This window comes from Anolis carolinensis, chromosome 2 (assembly GCF_035594765.1).
Source record: "Anolis carolinensis isolate JA03-04 chromosome 2, rAnoCar3.1.pri, whole genome shotgun sequence".
Taxonomy (NCBI): Eukaryota; Metazoa; Chordata; class Lepidosauria; order Squamata; family Dactyloidae; genus Anolis; species Anolis carolinensis.
In genome coordinates this window covers 9,426,872-9,453,121 of record NC_085842.1, presented here as the reverse complement: position 1 = coordinate 9,453,121, position 26,250 = coordinate 9,426,872, and the positions used below count along the sequence as shown (strand labels likewise).

At 44.8% G+C, this 26,250-nt stretch overlaps 3 protein-coding genes across 5 annotated transcripts in view; 2 read left to right on the top strand and 1 right to left on the bottom strand.

The window, feature by feature from the left end:
* The window catches only part of LOC134296910 (zinc finger protein 658B-like), a 152,438-nt gene that overhangs the window by 37,962 nt on the left and 88,226 nt on the right, over positions 1 to 26,250 (bottom strand). The gene's annotated exons all lie outside the window — the stretch shown is intronic.
* LOC134296970 (zinc finger protein 24-like) lies at positions 622 to 3,338 on the top strand. The gene is made up of 2 exons (XM_062973188.1): positions 622 to 867; positions 2,627 to 3,338. Exon 2 carries the CDS (start codon positions 2,755 to 2,757, stop codon positions 3,292 to 3,294), a length of 540 nt encoding a protein of 179 aa, XP_062829258.1. The 5' UTR covers positions 622 to 867; positions 2,627 to 2,754; the 3' UTR covers positions 3,295 to 3,338.
* LOC134292293 (zinc finger protein 726-like) lies at positions 4,190 to 11,206 on the top strand. The gene is made up of 2 exons (XM_062973131.1): positions 4,190 to 5,666; positions 9,800 to 11,206. The coding sequence occupies exons 1-2, from the start codon at positions 5,633 to 5,635 to the stop codon at positions 10,780 to 10,782; spliced, it is 1,017 nt and encodes a 338-aa protein (XP_062829201.1). The 5' UTR covers positions 4,190 to 5,632; the 3' UTR covers positions 10,783 to 11,206.

Below are 26,250 nucleotides of genomic sequence, written 5' to 3'. Positions count from 1 at the left end.
CTGCCTCTGGGCCGGACTCTCCTGGCCCGCTCCTCATCGCAGGCAGGCTGCCCGAGGAAGCGCCGGGTGAAGCGGGGAAGGGGGGGCCAGGCCAAGGAGCGGGAGGCGCCTCTGCGTGGAGATGGAGATGGGCGGGGGGGGGAGGCAGGAAGGCCGGGCCAGGAAGGGAGGCCGGAAGGGAGGCCTTGAGGCGAAGGGCCAGGCAGGCCAAGGCCGGAGGGGGGCGCGGGGGAGACTCGGGGACCCACTCAGCCCCCCCCCCAACACGCACACGCACACTCACCCCTCCTCCTCCTCCTCCTCCTCCTCCTCCTCCGCTTCCTCCTTCCTCTCCCTCCCGCGCTCGCTCTGACAGGAAAAGGCGCCTCTCGTCCTGAGTCTCTCTAGGAAGACGCCTCCCTCCTCGGTGGACTTCCGCCCGGGCTCAACATGGCAGCCGCGGGCACGATGCCCAGAGAGGGGCGGGGCTTCTCGGCACTTGAACGGAGCTCTAGACAGAGAGAGACGCTCCTCCTTTCTTTTCTTCCCAACGCCCAGGGTCCGCCAATGGGAATCCGCCTCCCTCCCTGACGTCATCCGTCTCCGGGCAGAATCTCCCCGGGGGGGCGGGGGGGGGGGAGAGAGGCCTGGCCTTGGTTTTGGCTTCACGTCCCTCTCTTCAGCCCAGGCCCCGGGATGAGAGACATGGCCTCGGGGTTGGGGAGATCCACAGGGCCTCGGAGACAGAAGCGAACGCCCTCTTCTCCTCAGGACCTTCTGGCCTTCCCAGGAGATCCGGCCTCCTTCCCGCCTCCTCTTCCCGTTCTTTGCAGGCATTTCATCTCATCATCACGACTGCCAGATGGATCCCAAATATCCGCTCCATTGGTTAGTCAATTAGGATTGTCTGGATGATAATTCACTATGTTAGATTTTCATCTTTTCTTCTTTAAACACTACACAAATATGTGTTTCTATATATGTGTCACTCTAAAATATCTAATTAACGAGGCTTGCCACCTTCTATATTCTAATCAAAGAGTGTTGATAGGTCAGTTATTCAAAGTCTCTTGAATAAAGAGTTCAAAAATAGTACAAAATGTAACTGTATACTATTAATAATATTTTACTCAACTGATCCTGCCGTGGTCATCTTCCTTTATTTACAGTATTTCTATTCCGCCCTTCTTTCTCACCCCAAAGGGGACTCAGGGCGGATTACAATGAACACATATATGGCAAACATTCAATGCCAACAGACAAACAACATTCAGTTTTAGACAGACACAGAGGCATTTTTTAACATCTTTCCAGCTTCACGATTTCCGGCCACAGGGGGAGCTGTTGCTTCACCGTCCATTGGTGGCTGTTCTTCCTCTTCTTTTCCTCGTGAGCAGTTTTATGGTGTTGTAGATTAGTTAAATTAGCCTCCCGCATAAAGCGTCCCTAAATTTTCCCTACTTGACAGATGCAACTGTCTTTCGGGGCTGCTAGGTCAACAGCAAGCCGGGACTTTTTTTTTTTTTTATGGTCGGAGGCTTAACCCGACCCGGGCTTCGGACTCATGGCCTCTCGGTCAGTAGTGATTTATAGCAGCTGGTTACTAGCCAGCTGCGCCACAGCCCGGCCCCTTTGCTTCTTTGTGAATTCAATGAAGGGCGTCCATTCTTCTTGGAAGTCTCTGTGTATTTGTTTGTTGTACAGCTAAAGTTAGTTTGTCCTTTTTGGCCATTTCAAAACCTTTTGTCATCCAGTTTTCTGGTGTTGGCATGTCTTGTTGTTTCCATAGTTTTGCATTTTCTGTTCTTTGTTGTCATATAAAGAAAGAGTCTTTCTTGATGTTTCCTAGTAGAAAAAGTTCTAGTTTTAATGGGATTTTGTACTCTAGAATAGTTTCCATGTCTCTGTGGATTTTTATTCAGAATTCGTTAGCTTTTGGACAAGTCCCAACATATCATATATCTCTGTGTGTGTGTGTGTGTTTGAGAGTTTTTCTGGAGTTATGTACCATCTATGTATCATTTTGTAGAAATTTTATTTAATTGTTTGACTCCTTGTAAATTTTAGTCATTTTTACCAGAGCTCTTCCCATTCTCATGGACTTATTGCCCAGCCTAGACTTTTCACCCACTGACTCATAGGTTCTTTTATTTCTCCATCAATTGTAAAATCTTTCAGAAGAAATTGATGCAGCTTCCCAGTTGGCTTGTTTTTTTATCTGTAGCAGTTGGTTCCGCTGATTCTCCGATTCTTGTCTACCCATTTTGTTGTCTAGACGGAGTCTCTGTTGGAGTCAGTTATATAATGAAACCATGTCATTGTTGAGTCTTCTTTATGTTTATTTATTACAAACGAACAAAATTACAATATTACAACATTTCTACCACGCCCTTCTCACCCATCAAGGGGACTCAGGGTGGCTTACAGCATAAAAAACATATATCAAATAATTACAGTCACATTTCAAAATTCCATTTAAATTAAGTTACATTCAGACCTTCATAAATATACATTTAAATAAAAATTCAAGGTGCATTTCAAGTACAAACCGGGTCTGTCATTATACCTTGGATCATATAGTTGCCATTTCTGCTGCTACTATTGCTCAAAAGCCTGGTCCCACAACCTTTCTGCCTTTCTTTCACAGAGGAAATGTGATTTTGGACTGAGAATCTCGGTGTAGAGCCTGTGGAGGGATTTCTTTCCCTCGAAAGAAAGAAGAGGGAGGAAAAACATCTTGGATACAGTTGGGTTCTTCACCAGAGTGGTTCCAACATGGAGAGACCCAACTCACGTGGGCCTGGGGGCAGTGGGGAATCCTGGGAAAGAACCAGACATGAGTCCCTGAGTGTGGACCTTGACAGCTCGGACACACAGCGCCAGCGCTTCAGGCAGTCCTCCTACCAAGAGGGTGAAGGACCCCGAGGGGTTTGCAGTCGTCTCCACGATCTGTGCCGCCAGTGGCTGAAGCCAGAGCAGCACACCAAGGCCGAGGTGCTGGACCTGGTGACCCTGGAGCAGTTCCTGAGCATCCTGCCCCCAGAGATGGGGAGCTGGGTCCGAGAGTGTGGGGCAGAGACCTGTTCCCAGGCGGTGGCCCTGGCGGAAGGCTTCCTCCTGAGTCGGGCCGAGGACAAGGAGCAGGAAGGACAGGTGAGAGCATTCCCTCTGGGTTTCACTAACCTGGAGACTGATGGACAGGTTGAACGTACATCCTGCCTTTCTTCCAAGATGTGGGGGATGAGCAAGGCCCTGCTCCCTCGGCCTCTTTCCCCACCTGCTCTGCCCCTCCATCTCTACCGTCAGCTTGGTTGATGCTCTGCTCAAGATAGAACATAGACAATCATGGGAGGGGGAGGGGGGCATTGGTTCCAAACTAGGTTCCCATCTCAGAGTTATTCTTTCCAAAAAAGGTCTATAGGTCTGTGATATTTTTGAACTTTTTCCAAACTCCTTCTGGAATGCTCTGTGCTCTTCCAGGCCCATAATAATAACTCCATGGAAGTCCCTGCACCAGAGGAATCTCCACCAGACACCACCCAGAGTCTCAGGCAGAAGGAGCTGAAGCGGGAAGGAGACGGGGCTGCCGCCTTGCCGGGTGAGAAGGAACTCTTCTGGGAGTTTTGGGGTTTTGTGCTTCAGGGGGATGATAAATAAATAAAATTATTGTTGTACTTGTTGTTGTTATATGTAGGCATTGGGTTGCTAACAGTTTGATTTCAGTTTGATTTGTAGTTTTCTTTCTTGCGATAGGACTGAATATTCAGCCCTTCAGTATCTTCCCAGGTGGGACCCTAAGCTGAGCTGAGCCCTGAAACTGAGCTGGAAGACAAACAGGCTGCAAAAATCACTTTAGTCAATTGAAACACCAAGCCCAGTGCTTGTTTCACTCGAACATCCTCACAGCAGGGCTTGCGAGATAAAGTCCTACACCCTCACATTGTACATCTTCTTGGGTGTTGAATGCGCCTGTGTTCTTAGGGTCGTTTCCTCATCGGTCTCTTTATAGGACTGCAATGGTCACCTCTGAGGCCTGTTTCTGTGACCAGCTTTCCACCCCTTACTCTCTCTCCAGGGTCTGGAATGATGCTGTTGCCGAATCCTCAGTCGTTTCTCCCCCTTTGCGATGGAGTGGGACTGAGTCAGGTGAGCAGAAGGATTCCTGGGAGAGGAGGACTGGGCCTGCCGGGGTGCCTTTGGTTCCAGGCTTAATGGCCAAATATCTATTGAAACTGACAAGATAGAATGTGTTTCTTTAGAAGTGAAATACTGATGGCACAATTGCAAACCGTGCCAACAAGGAGGGGAAAAAATGAAGAGAAAACTAAAGAAACTAGAATGGATGTTCAAAGAACTTTCAACGGAGCTAAGATTCAAAAGGGACATGTACAAGAAATGGAAAGGGGGAAGAGTCACCAAGGAATGTAAACGACTAACCAACATAAGTAGGGAAAAGATCTAACAATCTAAATCAGAAAATGAGGCCAGAAGAAGAAATGAGCCAAGAGTAGGGTCTGTGCCTGGAGAAGGTGGTGAGATGCTAACCAGGGATAGGGAAGAGGTAGAACACGGCCTCAGTCTTCTCCCAAAAGGAAATGGGTATTCTGCCTGACGAAGATGGAGCAACTGGAGAAATGCAACCCAAAATAGATAAAGAAGTGGCCCAGGAATACCTGGCCACTCGATGAATCCACGTCTCCAGGGCCAGGTGAACTACACCCAAGAGTATTGAACTAACAGCAGTAATCCCAGAACCACTGTCAATCCTCTTTGTTCATTTTTGGGAACAGGAGAAATCCCAGCAGGCTGGAGGAGGCAAAGGTTGTCTCTATCTCCAAGAATGGACCAAAAAGAGGTCCCCTAACAATGACCATCCAGTAATCTTGACCTGGCCCATAAGCAGTTGAAGCAGCTGTTTAGACTCTTGAATTTTTATAAGGAGGAGATTGTTTGATGTGGATTGATAATCGTTATAGAGGGAGCAGATCTGTTTGTTGGCTATTATGCGCTCTTTATCGAACTAGTTTTTGTGTCTGACCCTGGACTGCCACGGCGTTCTTTGCCAATCGTATAAGGGATTCAAACCAGGTGGATTTGTAATGGTTTGGGAGACAAAGGGTGGAGTGCCGCAGAGTTCTGTCCTAGGCCTAGTACTGCTCAAGATGCGCATCATATTTTGAGATGACACCAAATTAGCAGGGATAGAATTAACAATGGCCTGAACATGTTAGAAAGCTGAGCCAAAACTAACACAATTAATTTCAACAAGAATATATCTAGAGTAGTACACTTAGGCAGGAGGAAAATGCTAGTTCTGGGCACCTCAATAAAGGCTGGAACATGCTCAGATTCCATTTCTGATTCTACATATCAATTAAGAAATTGTTGTTAACTGTGACCAACCCGTCGTCTCTACAAAGCTTACAACTATGGCATGGAGGCCTTGGCCCTTTCCCTTTCAAACAACCAACAGGAATGTAAATCTACTTTAAAGAATTTCTTGTTATTATTTTTCATGATAGCTCTCACGTGAGGAGGGAATCTCTTCTTCTTCCGCCAGGGCCCAATCGCCTTTGAGGACGTGGCTGTGGATTTCTCCCTGGAGGAGTGGGTTCTCCTGAATCCGGACCAGAAAGCCTTGCACAAGCAGATCATGGAGGAGATGAATGGGATTGTGGACTCTCTTGGTAAGGCTCCCTCGCTGATGGGGATTTCAGTTTCAAAAGGCAGTATTAGCCTAAGTTGCTGAGGGTCCGCAAGGCAGGGCTTGTGTTAGAAATATATGACATAAGAGTAATAATAAAAATAACCAATTCAGACTCAAGTGGGAAGATTTCCATGCCTGGAGTCAAGTCAACGCATCCCCTCCCTTCCCTCTCTCTCTCTGAGTGTTTCCATAAGTAGAGTCAAGTCGAAGCATCTCTCTCTCTCATTCTCTCTCTCTGAGTGTGTGTATGAGAGGCAAGGAGAGGAAGGAAGCAGATTGGCTGGAGAGAGGGGCCGGAGAATGGATCTTGAAAAAAAACAAACTTCCCCTAGCTTCAGATACGCAGGGGCTGCTATACACCTTATGACTGGTGTGGTATTCAACCTTGTTTTTCCTCCCAACCAGGCAGGCTAGCCTTTGCGTGTCTGAAGGCTCAGCTCTCTTTCTACTCTGCCTCTCCCAGCACACAAACATCCCCTAGCCTCATTCATTCGCAATATCATGTGTTCTATGTTCTGTGCTTGTGAATGACTGCGGCTCGGGGTTTTTTGTGCACAGGGAGAGGCATAGAGCAGCCGTCAAACTCTGCCCCTCTCCTTCAAGTGGTAAGAGTGTCACTCATGGTCGTTTCACATCTGCAGAAATCTAGCTCTTTCCAATTGAGTGCATCTTTTTGAAACACTCTGTATATTTATTTCATCCTAAATGTTAGAAAATCCCAAATTATCTGCAGCCACTTTCCTAAATTCTCATATGTGAAGAAGTTGCAGCTCCCCAGTAAAAGGTGTGCAGAATTAGACAGGTATTGGAATCAGAGCTGAACAAAGGGACAGTCGACAGAATGGTATTTCCAAGAAGTCTCAGGATTTTGTTAGAGAAAACTACCCCCCAAAAAGCAGAGCACCTATAAATACCATCAGGAAACTGATAGTTGAGCATTCAGCTCACAATGAACAGAGCGTGAAGTGATCTATAAAAAATCAAGAACTTCAGAAACAAAGATGCAGAGTCCAGTCTTTAAAATTACAAAAGGTTTATTTACAAAAAAAATTAAATAACTCCCTTTCTAAATAGTAAAGGACTGGGTCTGGGCTGCTCTCTGTTTCCATCTCTTCTCGGGTTTAAAAGAGAGGGAAAAACTCCAAGCCCTACATCTCTCCTGACACACAAGCAGAGAGAGGTCTTAATATACACAGTACACACTGAGATATAAGTCAGAAATCTGAAGCAAAAGCATGCACCATTCTACAAAACCAATCAGAATGAGAGAAAGAAACAGAGAGAACAAATAGATACATCCCAACTGTCAATCAGGAGACAAGTGGGAGGGATTCCTTCAGCCTATTCTGAAACTAGCTCAGGGGAATCGATCAGAGATGGAAGAATGGAGTTCCCCCAAAGTTACTGATGGTGCGCTAAAAGAGAGGAAAACGATGATAAAGTGTAACTATGAAAACGTTAGTGAAGCTTTGTATGTTTGGTTTACGCAGTCCAGAGACAAAGGTGTGCCTATCTCAGGGCCTATTTTACAGCAAAAGGCGTTGCGTTTTCGAAAGGAATTTAATGAAGGGGATCCAGATTTTACAGCAAGCATTGGTTGGCTCGACAAGTGGAAGAAACGTTATGGAATCCGTCAGCTAAGTGTTTGTGGTGAGAAGCTGTCATCAAATTATCAAGAAACGGAGGCATTCATGAAAAAAAATTCAAGAATTTATTGAAACTGAAAACCTAACGGGTGATCAGATGTTGAATTGTGACGAGACCGGCCTGAGTTGCAAAGTGTTACCCGGTAGGAGTCTTGCAGCCAGAACTGAAGCAGCAGCCCCTGGCTAAAAGCACAGCAAAGAGAGGCTGACAATTTTAGCGTGCAGCAATGCTACCGCAAACCACAAAATGGACCTTGCAATGATTGGGAAGCCCAAAAATCCAAGAGCCTTTAAAACAGTTTCAAAAAACACTCTTCCTGTAAAATACTACAATCAAAAAAGTGTGTTGCTGACCAGTGAAATTTTCAAAGATGATGATGATGATTACACTTTATTTATATTCCGCCCCATCTCCTCGAGGGGACTCAGGGCAGATCACAGTACACATACAAGGCAAACATTCAATGCCGTTTGGAGACAGGACAGAAAAGAATAAGACAAACAGAAGGAGGTATGTTGTCTTGAAGTCCAGTTTTTTGGTGCCTGGGAGGCTGATGTTGGGCTCAGATTCAGTCACAGGGGTGCTGTTGCTTCATTCTCTATGAGGGAGAGCTATCAGAACTTCCTCCTTCCAACTTCCTCTTCGTCACCACATTTCTGGTCTTGATGTTTATGATGTCGTAAAATACCTCCCCCGCAATTTATGGTACCTAATTTCTCTACTTACAGCTCATAGACTGTTTTCGAACTGCTTAGGTAAACAGTGAGCTGGGCTTGAGGTCGAGCGCTCACCCCCAACCGGGCTTCGAACTGGCCACCTTTCGGTTGGTAGATCTTAGTACTGCTGATGATTTACCAGCTGTGCTACAGCCCAGCCCTAAGGAATTCGTTCCTTCCATGGATAATTTTTTTTTAAAAAAATGACCTGCCCAGAAATGCAGTTTTGTTGCTAGTTAATGCCCCGACACCCCCTGATGCAGAGGAGCTTCAAGATGTGGACATGAAGGCGATGTTTCTTCCACATAATGTAACTGCCGTATGACAACCGATGGATCTCGGCGTTTTGGAAACACCTAAAAAGGAACTATCGCAGGAAGCTATTGTCGGCAATGATAGAAGAAATAGAATAAGGGCAAGACAGGATTGAAAAATGGAAACGCATCCGTGTAAAGGAAGTTGCCTCTTGGGTTGCAAGGGCATGGACTGTGGTTGGGGTCCAACAATTGCCAGGTCTTGGAAGAAGTTGTTAGGCGAAGATAAGGATGAGATTATGGGAAGGAAAAGCACAGATGAAACCGAAGAAAGCATTCTACCCTTAGTACGGCGTGTCCCTCGGTGTGAGAATGCATCTTCACAAAAAGTTGGAAGTTGGATGAACGAAGATGATCAGTATGAAATAACGGATGAAGAAATTGTTGCTCTTATCAGTAACGATGGCGACGAAACTGATGATCAGGCATCAACTGTCGAGCCTCTCAGAATCTCGCACAAGGATAGGGTTAGGGCTCTAGAAACCACAATCACACACATTGAGCAACAAGAAGCAACGGGGATTGACAAAATGATGCTGCAAAGATGGCGAGACTTGGCAGCGGAGAAACAGCAGTTGTCAGAAAAGCAGGCAAGGATCACAGATTTTAAAAAATCTTCACAAGACTGAACTTTTTACAGATTTAACTTCCGACAGTGTTAGTTTATGCAATTCTATATTTATAGTCAATTTTTAGTAGTAAATACTTTTGTAGTCAATGCTTTCAATACATTGCGATGTTTTGGTGCTAAATTCGTAAATATAGTGATTTCTCCATAATGTTACCATGTATTGAACTGCTTTTTATGTCAATTTCTTGTAAAACATGATGTTTTGGTGCTTAATTTGTAAAATCATAATGCAATTTGACCTTTAATAGGCTTTTCCTTAATCCCTCCTTGTTATCCAACATTTTCACTTATCCAATGTTCTGCTGGTCAGTTTATGTTGGATAAGCGAGACTCTACTGTACTCTGAAATTAGGTATGGGATCTTCTACGTTGGAGTGGAAAAATCCAACATTAAGGGAGCATGGGAAAAGAGAACTGGGATTGGGGGAGAGAAAGAAAAAGGAGGGAAGGATGGTGAAATGGGTGGTAGTTGGTAAAGTCTAAAGCTAGAGAAAAAAGGCAAGCATTTGGATGTGAAGGGAAAAGGCATCCATTCCCCAGAGAGAAGGAGACGGAATAAAAAACCGGGCTGGGCTGAGCAACAGGGAGCCTCTGGAGCGTATGCTACTCATCTCTCTCTTAGAGGCTCCAGGCAGACAACCAGGGTCCATCTTCACTGAACAAGGGGAGGGGAAAGGACAACGTGTATATCTTCTTTTCCTCCATGTCTGTGTTGTTTTGAGGATCATTTCAATCCACTTCTTATCCCACATCCTTTGAGTCTTTATGACTCACACTGAGGAATGATTGTTTATGTTCTTCACAGTAGGTAACGGGGAGAAGAGCCATGTATGCACCAAATACAGGAAACATTTTGGACACAACTGGGGCCTTCGTCAACAGCAGCAAGCCCACAGAGAAGATGGAGGTTCTGCCAAAGAAAGGCCTGACAAATGCAGTGTATGTGGGAGGTGTTTTACTCAAAATATGGCACTTGTGCTTCACAAGACACTCGATGTTGGGAAAAGCCATCTTAAAGGGAAAGTATCTGCAAAATGTGTGGTGAAACACAAAAAAATTCACACAGGTCAGGAACCATACAGATGCCAAGAGTGTGGGAAGTGTTTTGCTTCCAGTTCAGCCTTGTTGAGCCACAAAAGACTCCACACAGGAGAGAAGCCATACCAGTGCCAGGAGTGTGGGAAATGTTTTGCTTCCAGTTCAACCTTGGTGAGCCACAAAAGACTCCACACAGGAGAGAAGCCATACAAATGCCAGGAGTGTGGGAAATGTTTTGCTTCCAGTTCAACCTTGGTGAGCCACAAAAGACTCCACACAGGAGAGAAGCCATACCAATGCCAGGAGTGTGGGAAATGTTTTGCTTCCAGTTCAACCTTGGTGAGCCACAAAAGACTCTACACAGGAGAGAAGCCATACCAATGCCAGGAGTGTGGGAAATGTTTTACTTCCAGTTCAACCTTGGTGAGCCACAAAAGACTCCACACAGGAGAGAAGCTATACAAATGCCAGGAGTGTGGGAAATGTTTTACCGACAGTTCAGCCTTGTTGAACCAGGAGTGTAGGAAATGTTTTGCTGACAGTTCAACCTTGGTGAAACACAAAAGACTCCACACAGGAGAGAAGCCATACCAGTGCCAAGAGTGTGGGAAATGTTTTGCTTCCATTTCAGACTTGGTGAGGCACAAAAGAAGTCACACAGGAGAGATGCCTTACAAATGCCATGAATATGGAAAATGTTTTACTCGGACTTCATCCCTTAACCAGCACCAGAGAACACATACAGGCTAAAAAACAGCCATTGTGGGTAAATGTCTGATTTCAAACAGGACCCTTTGAGAAGTTCTGCGTCAGATTTGGTGGAGTCCCCGCTCTTGTTATTTGAACCTGTAAGTTGGAGGTCCTGTTCTCTGGAGCAGCAGAAAGCAAGCTCTGTGTGACAGTGTACAGATGTGTGAGGGAAGAATCTTTTTGATCCCACCACACACACAGATACCACCAATTATAAAGATGTCTTATGGATGATGATTTTAATTATTTATTTATTTAATTATCTTCTTCGCTGCCACCAATGGAGGAGATGTCGGCAGATGGCACTGGTTCTTTTTATACCTTCTTTGTTTATTTTACCTCAGATGTTGATATTGCTTAACTTGGTATATAATTGTGACAGAGACTTAGATGGAATTAAATCAAAACAAGTTTATTGCTTGTACAGAGCTTGATGGTTTCTTATAACTTTTTAAAGGCACTTAGCTTAATGGTTACAAACAGATATGAGGTGTCCAAACTTTCAAAATACTTCTTCCTCTTAGCTAAACTAAAACCTGATCCTCCTGGATCTACTGGGATTAACTTTCCCTAATCCACAGCCTCTGTAAATGACCCTAAACAAGTCCCCTAACTTGCTTAGTCTGGCCTAATAGAGGTCTGTCCTTCTGGTTCCCTTCAGTCTTGAAACCAGACTGCTCCCTGTGATTTAAAATCACAGACTGTCTAAAATAAATCCTTTTATTTTAGACCTGACTCAAATTCTTTTATTTGAGTCACCCTGATCCTCCACATGAGAATCAGTCTTCTTCCTGCGACTAAAAATCACAGACTGAAACTGGGTTTTAAAACATTCCCCTTTTCCTTTCCAAATGGCGGTTGGCTCCGCCCCCGTTGTCATAGCAGCCGGTTCTTCAATGCTGGTATTAACAGCTCTAATACTCACCATTTTAAATTAACTAAACCTGACTGTTTAAACAAATCAAATAAACATGTCATCATTAAACAAAATAAAATCATACACTTCTTTACACACCTCCCAACCCATAAAGATTATTTTTGACTTTTCTATAACTTAGAATGGTCAAAAATAATAATACGGATTGTAATTAAAAATATACAACAATACATTGTTGCAACCTCTAATACGTCCTGGAAAGTGAATCAGCCACAATGTTGTTTCTACCTTTTACATGTTTTATCTCAAAGGAGTAATCCTGCAGTAACAGGCTCCATCGGAGAAGCTTGTTATTAGTTCCCTTGGTGTTATCTAGCCATTTTAATGGGGCATGATTAGTTTGGAGGGTGAACCTCCTCCCCCATAAATAAGGTCTTAATTTTTGTATAGCCCAAACTATGGCTAAGCACTCCTTTTCGATAGTTGACATGCTGCACTCCCGAGGAAGTAATTTTTTACTCAGAAAGAGGATTGGACGATTTTCCCCTTCTGTGTCAACCTGACTTAAGACGGCTCCTAATCCAGTATCAGAAGCATCACAGGTCAAAATAAAAGGTGCGTCAAAATCTGGGGCTTTTAAAACAGAATTCGATGTAAGGGCCTGTTTTAATTGTTCCATGGACTTCTGACATTCAGGGGACCAAATTATTTGATTGGGGCAGTTCTTTCTAGTAAGATCAGTTAGAGGGGCTGCTAAAGTACTAAATGATGGTATAAATTTCCGGTAATATCCTGCTAAACCAAGAAATGATCTTACTTGCTTTTTGGTCTTTGGGATAGGCCATTGGTGGATGGCTTCAACCTTGGTTAGCTCCGGTCCAATACTTCCACAACCTACTATGTGACCTAAATATTGGGTTGTGCGGTTCCCTATCCGGCACTTGGAAGCCTTGATAGTTAGACCTGCCTCCTTTAACCGACTCAACACTTGATTTAAGTGTTTCAAGTGATCTTCCCAATTCGAACTAAAAATCCCTATGTCGTCCATGTAAGCCACACAGAAATCTCCCATACCACTAAGTACTCTGTCCACTAAACGTTGAAACGTGGCTGGGCTGTTTTTTAAACCAAAAGGTAAAACGGTGAACTCATATAATCCCCCATGAGTCCTGAAAGCTGTCTTTGCCTGGTCTTGAGGTGCCATAGGTACCTGCCAAAATCCCTTGGTTAAATCCAGGCTGCTGATAAAATTAGCCTTCCCCATCCTCTCTAACAGATCATCTAACCGAGGCATAGGGTAGGTATCTGATTGTGTTACTTTGTTTAAAAGACGATAGTCCACACAGAACCTTATGGTGTTATCAGGCTTTTGAACCAAAACAATTGGTGAGGCCCATGGGCTGCTTGATGGTACTACAATACCCATGTCTAACATTTCTTTTACCTCCCTCTCAATGCATTTAGTTATTTTGCCTGTAACTCGATATGGAGGAGATGCTATGGGTGGAGTATCACCAGTGATGATTTGATGATAAATCCCTTGTACTCTCCCTGGGAGATCAGAAAACAAATTATCATACTTGTTTAATAACTTCCTAATTTGTTTCTGTTGACTCTGGGACAATCCTTCATCAACCTTTACTTGCTCACTATTTCTATAGGCTCTCCTATTTCCTTCCCAAAAGGGAAAAGTACCGGTTTCCTCCCCCGAAATTATCATACATACATTTACAGATCTATTCACATATGGTTTTAACATATTTACATGCACCAGCTTTTCTATATTAGACTGTTCATCATATATAGAATAGTTCACGCCACTGTGTCTTTTGATGACTTTCCACGGTCCAGTCCAATCTAATTGGAGCTTGTTGGTCTTGGTCGGTGTAAGATACAGGACCTCATCCCCTATCTCGAAGCTCTTGCATCTGGCAGTTGAATCATATTGAGCTTTCTGTCTTTGCTGGGCTGTAGCTAGATGTTCTTGGGCGGTGTTCCTGGCCATTTCCATTGTTGACTGTAGATCTTTGATGTATTTGGTCACTGAAACAGGTTCCGGTCTTGGACATGCTTCCCAGAATTCCCTGACTAAATCAAGCGGTCCTCGCACTCGCCTCCCATACAACAATTCAAAGGGGCTATAGCCAGTGGTGTCTTGGGGAACTTCCCTATAGGCAAATAATAATTGCTGGAGCTTGATGTCCCAGTCATGTGGGTGTTGCTGACTGTAAGACTTAATCATGCGAACCAAGGTCTTATTCAGGTTTTCAACAAGGCTATTGGTTTGTGGATGATAGGCTGATGATGTCAAATGCCTTATTCCACACAGTTCCAGCAATTTTTCCATTAACCTAGAAGTGAACTGGGTTCCCAAATCTGATACTAGCTCTTTCGGGTAACCTGTTCTTCCCCATATCGAGAGCAGTGCATTGGCTATTGTTGTTGTCTCGATGTTTGATAGGGCTACTGCCTCAGGATAACGAGTTGCGTAGTCAATCATAGTCAGAATATATCTGCATCCTCTCCTACTTAGTTTGGGAAGGGGACCAATGATATCTATGCCCACTCTAGAAAAAGGTTCCCCAATTAGTGGCATTGGGACTAATGGAGCCTTAAGTTTATCCCTTCCTGAGCTGAGCATTTCGATGGCGTGGGTTCGAATCCCACCGCTGCCACCAATTTGTACAGATGTGTGAGGGAAGAATCTTTTTGATCCCACCACACACACAGATACCACCAATTATAAAGATGTCTTATGGATGATGATTTTAATTATTTATTTATTTAATTATCTTCTTCGCTGCCACCAATGGAGGAGATGTCGGCAGATGGCACTGGTTCTTTTTATACCTTCTTTGTTTATTTTACCTCAGATGTTGATATTGCTTAACTTGGTATATAATTGTGACAGAGACTTAGATGGAATTAAATCAAAACAAGTTTATTGCTTGTACAGAGCTTGATGGTTTCTTATAACTTTTTAAAGGCACTTAGCTTAATGGTTACAAACAGATATGAGGTGTTCAAACTTTCAAAATACTTCTTCCTCTCAGCTAAACTAAAACCTGATCCTCCTGGATCTACTGGGATTAACTTTCCCTAATCCACAGCCTCTGTAAATGACCCTAAACAAGTCCCCTAACTTGCTTAGTCTGGCCTAATAGAGGTCTGTCCTTCTGGTTCCCTTCAGTCTTGAAACCAGACTGCTCCCTGTGATTTAAAATCACAGACTGTCTAAAATAAATCCTTTTATTTTAGACCTGACTCAAATTCTTTTATTTGAGTCACCCTGATCCTCCACATGAGAATCAGTCTTCTTCCTGCGACTAAAAATCACAGACTGAAACTGGGTTTTAAAACATTCCCCTTTTCCTTTCCAAATGGCGGTTGGCTCCGCCCCCGTTGTCATAGCAGCCGGTTCTTCAATGCTGGTATTAACAGCTCTAATACTCACCATTTTAAATTAACTAAACCTGACTGTTTAAACAAATCAAATAAACATGTCATCATTAAACAAAATAAAATCATACACTTCTTTACAGACAGTCCTTCAGAGCACTGGTCCTCAACCTGTGAATCCCCAGATGTTTTGGCCTTCAACTCCCATAAATCCTAATAGCTGGTAAACTGGCTGGGATTTCTGGGAGTTGTAGGCCAAAACACCTGGGGACCCACAGGTTGAGGACCACTGCTTCAGAGTGTTAAATATGATTGTCTTGTCACCTCGTCTGAAAAGAAATAAACCATATGTAATTCCATCAGTTGTTCCTTTGGTCTTAGTTTCCAGCTCCATTTCCACCTTGGTTGCAAATGTCCAGTTTTGAACGTTGTTTCCCTACAGAAACATCCTCTGTTTTCCTCTTTAGTCGGGAGTGGTTAGCTTGAGAAAACTACAACTGGTGCTGATGCTGATCAGGACAGAGATAAGAAGGCTAAAGCCATAATCATATTGTGCCTTCAACCCAATCAGCTGGTGCATGTGAGAAACAAAGTTTCCGCTAACGAAGTGTGGGATTCTCTTAAAGTGGTGCATCAGAGGGAATCCTGTATTTCACAGCTGATATGGACTAAGAGACTGTACAATACTAAGCTAAAGAAGAGTCAGGATGTTAAGCGGCACCTAGATTTGATGAAGCAGCTTTTTGTTGAAGCAGAGGTGTGTGGAGTTGAATTTTCAGAGGCTCAGAAATGCTTTGTACTACTGGCAAGTCTATCAGATGAGTGGGACTATCTGATCCAGTCGTTCCAAAGTTTGAGGGTCCAGGATTTGTCACTGGACTTAGGTTGTTGTAAAGTCCTCGAGGAGCTGGACAAACAAAAGTTTGAGAAGTCCCAGAAGCAAGAGCAGCCCGAGTATGTCCAGGAGGGGCGCAAGAGATGGACTTCCAACCAGATGGTGATGGTGACAACCAAGAGACATCTGTGTATGGAGTCAAAACAAAGAATGTTATTCCTGTGGGCGAGGAGGCCATATCACCAGGAATTGTCCAGGTGCCAAGAAGAGGCCTTTCAGAGGGAGATATTCTTGTGGGAAAGGCGGAGGTGCAAAATCAACAACATCTGCTGCCCATGCTTTCATGGCTGCCAGTGATCCTGTTCAAGGGGAGAACAAGTGGTTCCTGGACTCTGGAGCAACTCATCACATTGTAATAGATCCAAAGATGTGGAAGAACCTGAAGGATACAGCGGGTACAACTGTGACTTTGGCAGATGGGACTGTGAGAACCATCAATAAGTGTGGGACTGCATATATTTCTTGTTTGGGAGTTAATTGGGAATATGTAATTTGTGTTCCAGATCTTAAGACCAATTGGTTGAGTGTCGCAACATTGACAGAATGTGATTATGATGTTTTAAATGTTTTTAGTTTTTAATGCCTTTTGTATTATATTGCTGATGTGATGGCACTGTGTTGCCAATTTGTAAGCCGCACTGAGTCCCCCAGGGGAGAAGGGCGGGGTAGAAATACCGGAAATAAATAAATAAATAAATAAATTATAAAGTTGTCTTTAAAGGAATTTATTGCTTTGTTTTGAAAAAAGGAAAAATTGTGTGAAAAGGAGTTAAAAGAAACAAATTGTTTCAAATGATTTGCAAATTTGCAAAGATGGTGCAGAGGTTTATTATGTAAAGAAACAAATTGTGCATGATAGATGCATTCATTATCTGCACAGAGCAATGGGACATACTGATGTCAAAGTGCTGAATCAAATGCTAAATGTTTGCATAGATTTTGAATGTGAGAAATGTGACCATCTGCTAGATTGTGCAGTTTGTAAAGAGGTAAAGGTTAAACCAATTCAGTTTTCAAAGAAATCCAAAATCAAAGTAGATGAAATGTTTGAAATTGTTCATGTTCACCTGGCTGGACCATTTAATAAGAGTGAAGGAGGGTCTAGTTTTGCATTGTTGCTGGTGGAAAGATTAACCAGATTTGCATACATTTATTTTCTCAAGGAAAAAGTGCAGAAAAGAGAATGGAGGTGTTGCAGGTGATGAAAAATTGCATGATGAAAGATTCAGGTTGTTCTTCTAGAATTTGGCCTGAAGCCCTGCACACGAGTAATTTCATTGTGAATCGTTTGTGGAATGAGTGTATCAAAGATTTTCCATTTAAAAAGATGTACAATAAAGCTCCAAATTTGAAGTATGTAAAGGTTTTTGGTCAGTTTGCAAATGTGCTCATACCTGCTAGTCAAAGAACAAAAGGTGAGCCAAAGTGGCGCAGATTGAGATTTCTAGGATTCTACAAATATAAGCTCAAGTTTCACAGCAGCCCAGGGAGAGTAAGATACTCAAAAGTGGCATATTTTGATAAGGATGCAGGTTGGGAAAGACTGCACCTGAATAAGGGGGTTCTAAATGGTAGCTCAGAAGAAGCAGAAGTTCTGCGAACGCAAAAGGTCAAAAACAGGTAGTTAAGGAGGAGAAGGTCTCCACTCCTGACAAAGGAAAAGCACAAACACCACAAAAAGGACAGCAAACCACAAGGCTTCTGTTAAGAGAGAGAAAAAGCCAGTTTCAAACCTTCCGTTTTTGAGCAAGGTGATTGAACGGACAGTGGCGGGACAGCTACAGCAATTCTTAGATGAGACTGTGAGCTTAGACCCCTTCCAATCAGGCTTTCGTTCAGGTCATGGGACAGAGACTGTCTTGGTAGCTATTACGGATGAAATTCGTCGTCAATTAGACCGGGGCGGATCAGCGCTATTGGTACTCTTGGACCTTACAGCTGCATTCGACACCGTGGGCCATGACTTGCTGATCCATCGATTGGCTATGTCTGGTGTACGAGGTTTAGCTCTTCAATGGTTCAATTCATTTCTCTGGGACCGGAGACAGAGGGTGGAGTGGTCAGGCCAAAGCTCTGAGAGCTCCTGCCTTTGCTGTGGAGTTCCCCAGGGTGCTATCCTTTTGCCCCTGTTATTTAACATCTACGTCCGACCACTTGCTTCAGAGAGTTTAATATGATTGTCTTGTCACCTCGCCTGAAAAGAAATAAACCATATGTAATTCCATCAGTTGTTCCTCTGGGCTTAGGTTCCAGCTCCATTTCCACCTTGGTTGCAAATGTCCAATTTGTGAATGTCGTGCCCCTAGAGAAACATCCTCTGTTTTCCTCCACAGTCAGGAGTGGTTAGCTTGTGTATTGTAAATAGCTGTTATGGGAGGGATCCAGAGTTAGCCCCTTCCCTTTGGGACAGTGGTTCCCAACCAGTGGTCCACGGACCAGCAGTGGTTCGCAATAACTAAAATACGGTCTGCCTTCTAACCTTCCCTTCCTTTGCCTTCTTTTCTCTTCCCTTCCTCTGCCTTCTTTTCTCTTGCCCTTCCTTCCTTTTTCTCTTCTCTCCTCTTCCCTTCCTTTGCCTTCTTTTCTCTTGCCAACAATGGTTCGGGTCCACCCTATCTTTGCGATCACGTCTTCCCCGGTGAACCTGCAGAGCCTTTAAGATCTGCTGGGAAGGCCCTTCTCTCGCTCCCGCCTCCTCACAAGCACGGTTGGTGGGGACGAGGGGGAATGAGGGCCTTCCTTTTTGGTGGTGCCCCCCCCGGCTCTGGGACTCTCTCCCCAGGGAGATCAGATGAGCGCCCACCCTGCCCATCTTCCCTAAAGACCTGAAACGTGGATGTTTCAATGTGCCTTTGATGAAGGGGTTCCTTTGTCGACTAGGCCCCCTCGCCCTCACTCATTGCCCGGCCTTGCAGCGCTGTATTACCCGCCCTGCCCTTGCAACTGTTCCTGCGCTAGCCCTTGCCCGCCCTCTTAGATCTGAACATGCCCATTGTTCTCGGCTACTGGTTGATGGTGGTTGTTGTTCTTATGTTGTTATAATGCTTGTTGTTTGGTTTTATTGGTTTGATGATTGAAAATACAATTGTATATTCATTGTGCTATATTTTATTCTGTTTTTGCTGGGCGTTTTCCCCATGTAAGCCACCCCAAGTCCCTTTGGGCAGATGGTGGTGGGATTTAAGAATAAAGTAGTAGTAATAGTAGTAGTAGTAGTTGTTGTTGTTATCTAAACACATAATAAAAGTAAAAATCTGTATGTATGTATGTATGTAGCCGGGGCGCCCATTTACAGACAGGCTCCCACTTCCACAAATGGCTATAGCTCCCACTACGTAGGAGGAACCAGTGGCCCTCCCTCCAATGACACTGTAGGTTATAGCGAGTGCCGTGAAAATGTCCAAGCACCCTGCCAATGTCCTCCACAAACACCATCCTGCCCACCACCCAAGGGAAGGCTTTCATACAAAGACAATTTCCTCCTAGATCTTCTGTTTTTCCTCCACCAGACACCCCAGTGTTTCTGACGCTCTCCATTAGTGTGGAATTTGCATGACTCCGCCCACTGCCTCTCCCATAACCCTTTCCTATTCTTTTCCATGGCACACAGCAAACAGGAATTGATCAGCAACTGAACAAATTAGAGAGAGAGGTTTTGGGAGAATTCAGCATCATTTATAGGACTTGTAGGGACTGGGATGTATAGTCCACCTGCAATCTAAGAGCACTCTGAGCTCCACCAATGATGGACCTGGAACCAACGTGGCACACAGGACCCCCAAGACCAACTGAACATACTGCAGGGGTTTGAGGGAATAGACCTTGATTTGGGGAGTTACAGTTCACCCTTATCCAGAGAGCACAGAACTCAGCCGACATTGGACCTGGACCAAAATTGACACACAGACACAATACTGGCAGGGTTTGGGGGGGATTGACTTTGCAATATGGGAGTCATGGTTCACGTGCATCCAGAGAGCACTAAACCCACCCGACTACAGTTCTCGACCAAACATGGCCCACAAACCCAACATGGCCGACTGAATACTGACAGGGTTTGGGGTGACTGCCATTTGCATATGGGAGTTGTAGTTCACCCTTAGCCAGAGAGCCTTGAACCCAGTCGACAAATAACCCAGCCAACAAATGCTTTTTTCAACTCACCTGGGCACCACTGGGTCTCCAAGCTTTTTACTCCAATGTTTACAGCCTGGCCATAATGCCAGTAATGTACCACCACGGGCAGAGAATCACAGCTTGATTGAGTCCGAGTTGATGTTTTTATATGTACATGTGTTTTATTTAGTTGCATTTTATATGGTGTTTACTTTTTAGGCACTTTGTGCCGTCTGTAAGTTGCTCCAAGTCCCTTCAGGGAGATGGTGGCAGGAAAGAAGAATGAAGTTATGGTTGTTGTTGTGGTTGTTATTATTATCAGTTCCACATTCCACCCCATGACGGAAGGTGCAGAAGTCATCGCAACAGTGTCTGCAGTGCGACATTAATTACCAACAAACTGGACAGGGGTTTTGGGGGGAATTGACCTTGATTTGGGGAGTTGTAGTTCTCTACATCCAAAAACCACTGTGAACCCAGCCTACGATGGCACACAGACCCAACATATCCAACTTTAAATACTGATGGCAGTTTGGGGTGATTGACCTAGGAATCCGGGATTTGTAGTTCACTCACATCCAGAGATTACTGAACCCAGCCGGCGATGGATCCAGACCAAAATTGGTGCACAGGCCCAACGTGACTATCTTTTAAAACTGGCAGGCTTTGGGGAGGACTGACCCCCAATTTTGGGAATTGTAGTTCACCCATATCATGAATTTCCCATCTGGAGCATACATAGAAAAGGAAAGGAAAGGCAGGCTTTTTCTAATAAGTAGCACCACAAATGTCCTAACCCAGGCATCGCCAGGTACCTAAGCTAGTCTCTATACCTATGTCTTCTTCTTCTTCTATATCCATAATAAAAGTGAAATTATGAAATAATAATACATTAAAACTTTGTTTTTATACCACATCTGTCTCCGCAGGGGGACTCAGAGCGGTTCTATGTGTATGTCTCCCACTTCCACAGACAGGCTCCCATTTTCACGCACACCCACAACCTCCCTCCCTCTCATGGCATTGCAGGCTAGAGAGAGCGCCGTGAACCACGTCCTCCACAAACACCATTCTGCCCACGATCCAAGGGAATGCTTTTCTATGGGGACAATTTCACCCTAGATTTGATGTGTTCCCTCCACCACAGACACCTCAGTGTTTCTTACTCTTTCCATTGCTGTGGAATGTGCACGATCCCACCCATATCACTCAGAGGCTCAGCAGGCTCCTAAAGCCCCATCACCCTCCCCACCTTATGTTGATTCATGTAGGTACCAATGACACCGCTAGGCATACTTTTCAAAAGATCACAAATGATTTTCGAGCTCTGGGAACAAAGCTAAAACTGTATAATGTACATGTGATCTTTTCATCCCTCCTCCCCGTTGTAGGACATGGCTCTACAAGGGCCGGAAAAATAGTACAGGTCAATAACTGGCTCAGAAAATGGTGTCAAGAGGAGCATTTTGGCTTCCTTGACCATGGTCTACTCTTCCAAGAGGATGGACTACTGGCAAGCGATGGGGTGCATCTCACACAAGTAGGAAAACATCTTTTTGCACACAGACTCACAAACCTCATCAGGCGCACTTTAAACTAAATCCACTGGGGGAGGGGAACAACAGCCTGGCGAACACTATATTACCCACGACCACAGGGAACCGCCGTAAGGCTAAACGGAGGGCTGCACAAACACAGCAAGGACCAAGTACAGAGAGCACAATAATCCCAAATAAACAGTTCGAGGGGAGGTCACAGGGGCTTACATGTCTTTACACTAATGCTCAGAGCATGGGAAATAAGCAAGACGAACTCCAACTCCTAGCACAGCACCACACATACGATGTCATAGGCATCACTGAAACCTGGTGGGATGACTCCCATCACTGGAATTTAACCATTGAGGGCTATAACCTCTTTCACATAAATAGAACAAAGGGGAGAGGAGGGGGAGTAGCTTTATATGTCAAAAACAGTTACGTTGCAGAAGAAATGCAAGACTGTAATCCGGGAAACCAGCTTGAAAGCATCTGGATAAGAATCAAGGGAACCGGGACTCAAAAAGATCTTGTCGTGGGTGTCTACTACAGACCTCCGAGTCAGGATGAAGGACTTGATGAAGCCTTCTGTCAACAGCTGACCAAACAGGCACAAAGAAGAGATATAGTAGTCATGGGCGATTTCAATTATCCCGATATCTGCTGGAAAACAAACTCAGCCAAGAGTACAAAGTCCAACAAATTCCTCACTTGCCTTGCAGATAATTTTATGGTCCAGAAGGTAGAAGAGGCAACAAGGGGATCAGCAACTCTTGATCTAATCTTAACAAATGTGGAAGACCTGATCAATACAGTTGAAGTGGTTGGATCCTTAGGGGCAAGTGACCATGTGCTCCTGCAGTTTGCAATACAAAGGAATGCTGAAACTAAGACAAGTCAAACACGCATTCTGGACTTTAAGAGAGCTGACTTCCAAAAAATGAAGGAATTACTGAGCGGCATTCCATGGACGCCGATATTAAAAAACAAGGGAGTTAAGGATGGATGGGAGTTTTTCAAAAGTGAAATACTCAAGGCGCAAATGCAAACAGTGCCAACAAAGAAGAAAAATAAGACAAGTGCAAAGAAGCCAGAATGGATGTCCAAAGAACTTCTAACTGAGCTAAAGCTCAAAAGTGACATGCACAAGAAGTGGAAAAGGGGAGAAATCACCAAAGAAGAATTCAAACGTATAGCCAACTCCTGTAGGGAAAAGGTTCGCAAGGCTAAAGCGCAAAATGAGCTCAGGCTTGCCAGGGACATAAAAAACAACAAAAAAGGTTTTTTTGCTTATGTTGGTAGAAAAAGGAAGAAAAAGGAGGCGATAGGGCCACTGCAAGGAGTAGATGGGGTGATGGTGACAGGGGATAGGGAAAAGGCAGAACTGCTTAATGCCTTCTTTGCCTCGGTCTTCTCACAAAAAGAAAGCCATCTTCAACCTCAGCAACATGGAATGGACGAAGGATTGGGGGAAATCCAACCCCAAATAGGGAAACAAGTTGTCCAGGAACACCTGGCCTCTCTAAACGAATTCAAGTCCCCAGGACCAGATCAGCTACACCCAAGAGTATTGAAGGAACTAGCGGAAGTTATTTCAGAACCACTGGCAATCATCTTCGAGAGTTCTTGGAGAACAGGAGAAGTCCCAGCAGATTGGAGGAGGGCGAATGTGGTCCCTATCTTCAAGAAGGGAAAAAAGAACGACCCAAACAATTACCGTCCGGTCAGCCTCACATCAATACCAGGCAAGATTCTGGAAAAGATCATTAAGGAAGTGGTCTGCAAACACTTAGAAACAAATGCGGTCATTGCTAATAGTCAACACGGATTTACCAAAAACAAGTCATGCCAGACTAATCTGATCTCTTTTTTCGATAGAGTTACGAGTTGGGTCGATACAGGGAATGCCGTGGATGTAGCATATCTAGATTTCAGTAAGGCCTTCGACAAAGTCCCCCACGACCTTCTGGCAAACAAACTAGTAAAATGTGGGCTAGACAAAACTACGGTTAGGTGGATCTGTAACTGGCTAAGCGAACGAACCCAAAGGGTGCTCACCAATGCGTCGTCTTCATCATGGAAAGAAGTGACAAGTGGAGTGCCGCAGGGCTCCGTCCTGGGCCCGGTTCTGTTCAACATCTTTATTAACGACTTAGACGAAGGGTTAGAAGGCACGATCATCAAGTTTGCAGATGACACCAAACTCGGAGGGATAGCTAACACTCCAGAAGACAGGAGCAGAATTCAAAACGATCTTGACAGACTAGAGAGATGGGCCGAAACTAACAAAATGAAGTTCAACAGGGACAAATGCAAGATACTTCACTTCGGCAGAAAAAATGGAAATCAAAGATACAGAATGGGGGACGCCTGGCTTGACAGCAGTGTGTGCGAAAAAGACCTTGGAGTCCTCGTGGACAACAAGTTAAACATGAGCCTACAATGTGATGCGGCAGCTAAAAAAGCCAATGGGATTTTGGCCTGCATCAATAGGGGAATAACGTCTAGATCCAGGGAAGTCCTGCTCCCCCTCTATTCTGCCTTGGTCAGACCACACCTAGAATACTGTGTCCAGTTTTGGGCACCGCAGATGAAGGGAGATGCTGACAAGCTGGAAAGCGTCCAGAGGAGGGCGACTAAAATGATTAAGGGTCTGGAGAACAAGCCCTATGAGGAGAGGCTTAAAGAGCTGGGCATGTTTAGCCTGCAGAAGAGAAGGCTGAGAGGAGACATGATAGCCATGTACAAATATGTGAGGGGAAGTCATAGGGAGGAGGGAGCAAGCTTATTTTCTGCTGCCCTGCAGACTAGGACACGGAACAATGGCTTCAAACTACAGGAAAGGAGATTCCACCTGAACATCAGGAAGAACTTCCTCACTGTGAGGGCTGTTCGGCAGTGGAACTCTCTCCCCCGGGCCGTGGTGGAGGCTCCTTCCTTGGAGGCTTTTAAGCAGAGGCTGGATGGCCATCTGTCGGGGGTGCTTTGAATGCGATTTCCTGCTTCTTAAGCGGGGGGTTGGACTAGATGGCCCTTGAGGTCTCTTCCAACTCTACTATTCTATGATTCTATGATTCTATGATTCACTGCCTCTTCCATAACCCTTCCCTAAACAGACCAGAACTGATCAGCTGACTCCATACAACAGGTCTTGGCACACCGACCTGACATGCCTAATCTGGAATACCAGTGGGTGTGGAGGGGACTGGCCTTAGAGGTTGGGAGTTATGGTTCACCCACAGTGCTCTCTCAGTGGGGGTTCTGTGACCCCACCGACAGATCTGGACCAAACATGACACACAGACCCCACATGCCCAACAGAATGTAATGGAGGGATTTTTTTTGGGGGGGGGGGGGACTGATAAATCATAGTAGAAGTTGTAGTTCACCCCTCATCTAGGGAGCACTCTGAATCCCACCAGTAACAGATCTGGACCTAACCTGGCACCAGGGTGGGAGTTGTAGTTCACCCTGCATCCAGAGAGCACTGTGAACCCAACCAATGACTGTTCTATACCAAACTTGGCACACATACCCAGCATGGCCAACTTTGAATACTGATTGGGTTTGGGTGGAGGGAACTGACCCATGACTTTGGGAACTGTAGTTCACCCTCATAGAATCATAGAATCATAGAAATGGAAGTCCAGTCCAACCCCATTCTGCCAAGAAGCAGGAAAATGACATTCAAAGCACCCCCAACAGATGGCCATCCAGCCTCTGCTTAAAAGCCTCCAAAGGAGCCTCCCCCACACTCTGGGGCAGAGAGTTCCACAGCTCCTGATGTTCAGGTGAAATCTCCTTTCCTGCAGTTTGAAGCCATTGTTCTGCGTCCTAGTCTGCAGGGCAGCAGAAAGCACTCTTGCTCCCTCCTCCCAATGACTTCCCCTCAGATATTGGTACATGGCTATCATGTCTCCTCTTAGCCTTCTCTTCTGCAGGCTAAACTTACATAGCTCTTTAAGCCGCTCCTCATAGGGCTTGTTCTGCAGACATTTAATCATTTTAGTTGCCCTCCTCTGGACGCTTTCCAGCTTGTCAACATCTCCCTTCAATTGCAGTGCCCAGAATTGGACACAGTGTGATTCCAGGTGTGGTCTGACCAAGGCAGAATAGAATAAGGGGGAGCAGGACTTCCCTGGATCTAGACGCTATTCCCCTATTGATGCAGGCCAGAATCCCATTGGCTTTTTTAGCTGCCACATCACATTGTTGGCTCATGTTTAACTTGTTGTCCACGAGGACTCCAAGGTCTTTTTCACACGTACTGCTGTCGAGCCAGGCGTCCCCCATTCTGTATCTATGCATTCCATTTTTTCTGCCTAAGTGGAGTATCTTGCATTTGTCCCTGTTGAACTTCATTTTGTTAGTTTTGGGCCATCTCTCTAATCTGTTAAGATCGTTTTGAATTCTGCTCCTGTCTTCTGGAGTGTTGGCTATCCCTCCCAGTTTGGTGTCGTCTGCAAACTTGATGATCGTGCCTTCTAACCCTTCGTCTAAGTTGTTAATAAAGATGTTAAACAGAACCGGGCCCAGGACAGAGCCCTGCGGCACTCCACTCGTCACTTCTTTCCATGATGAAGACGACGCATTGGTGAGCACCCTTTGGGTTCGTTCGCTGAGCCAATTACAGATCCACCTAA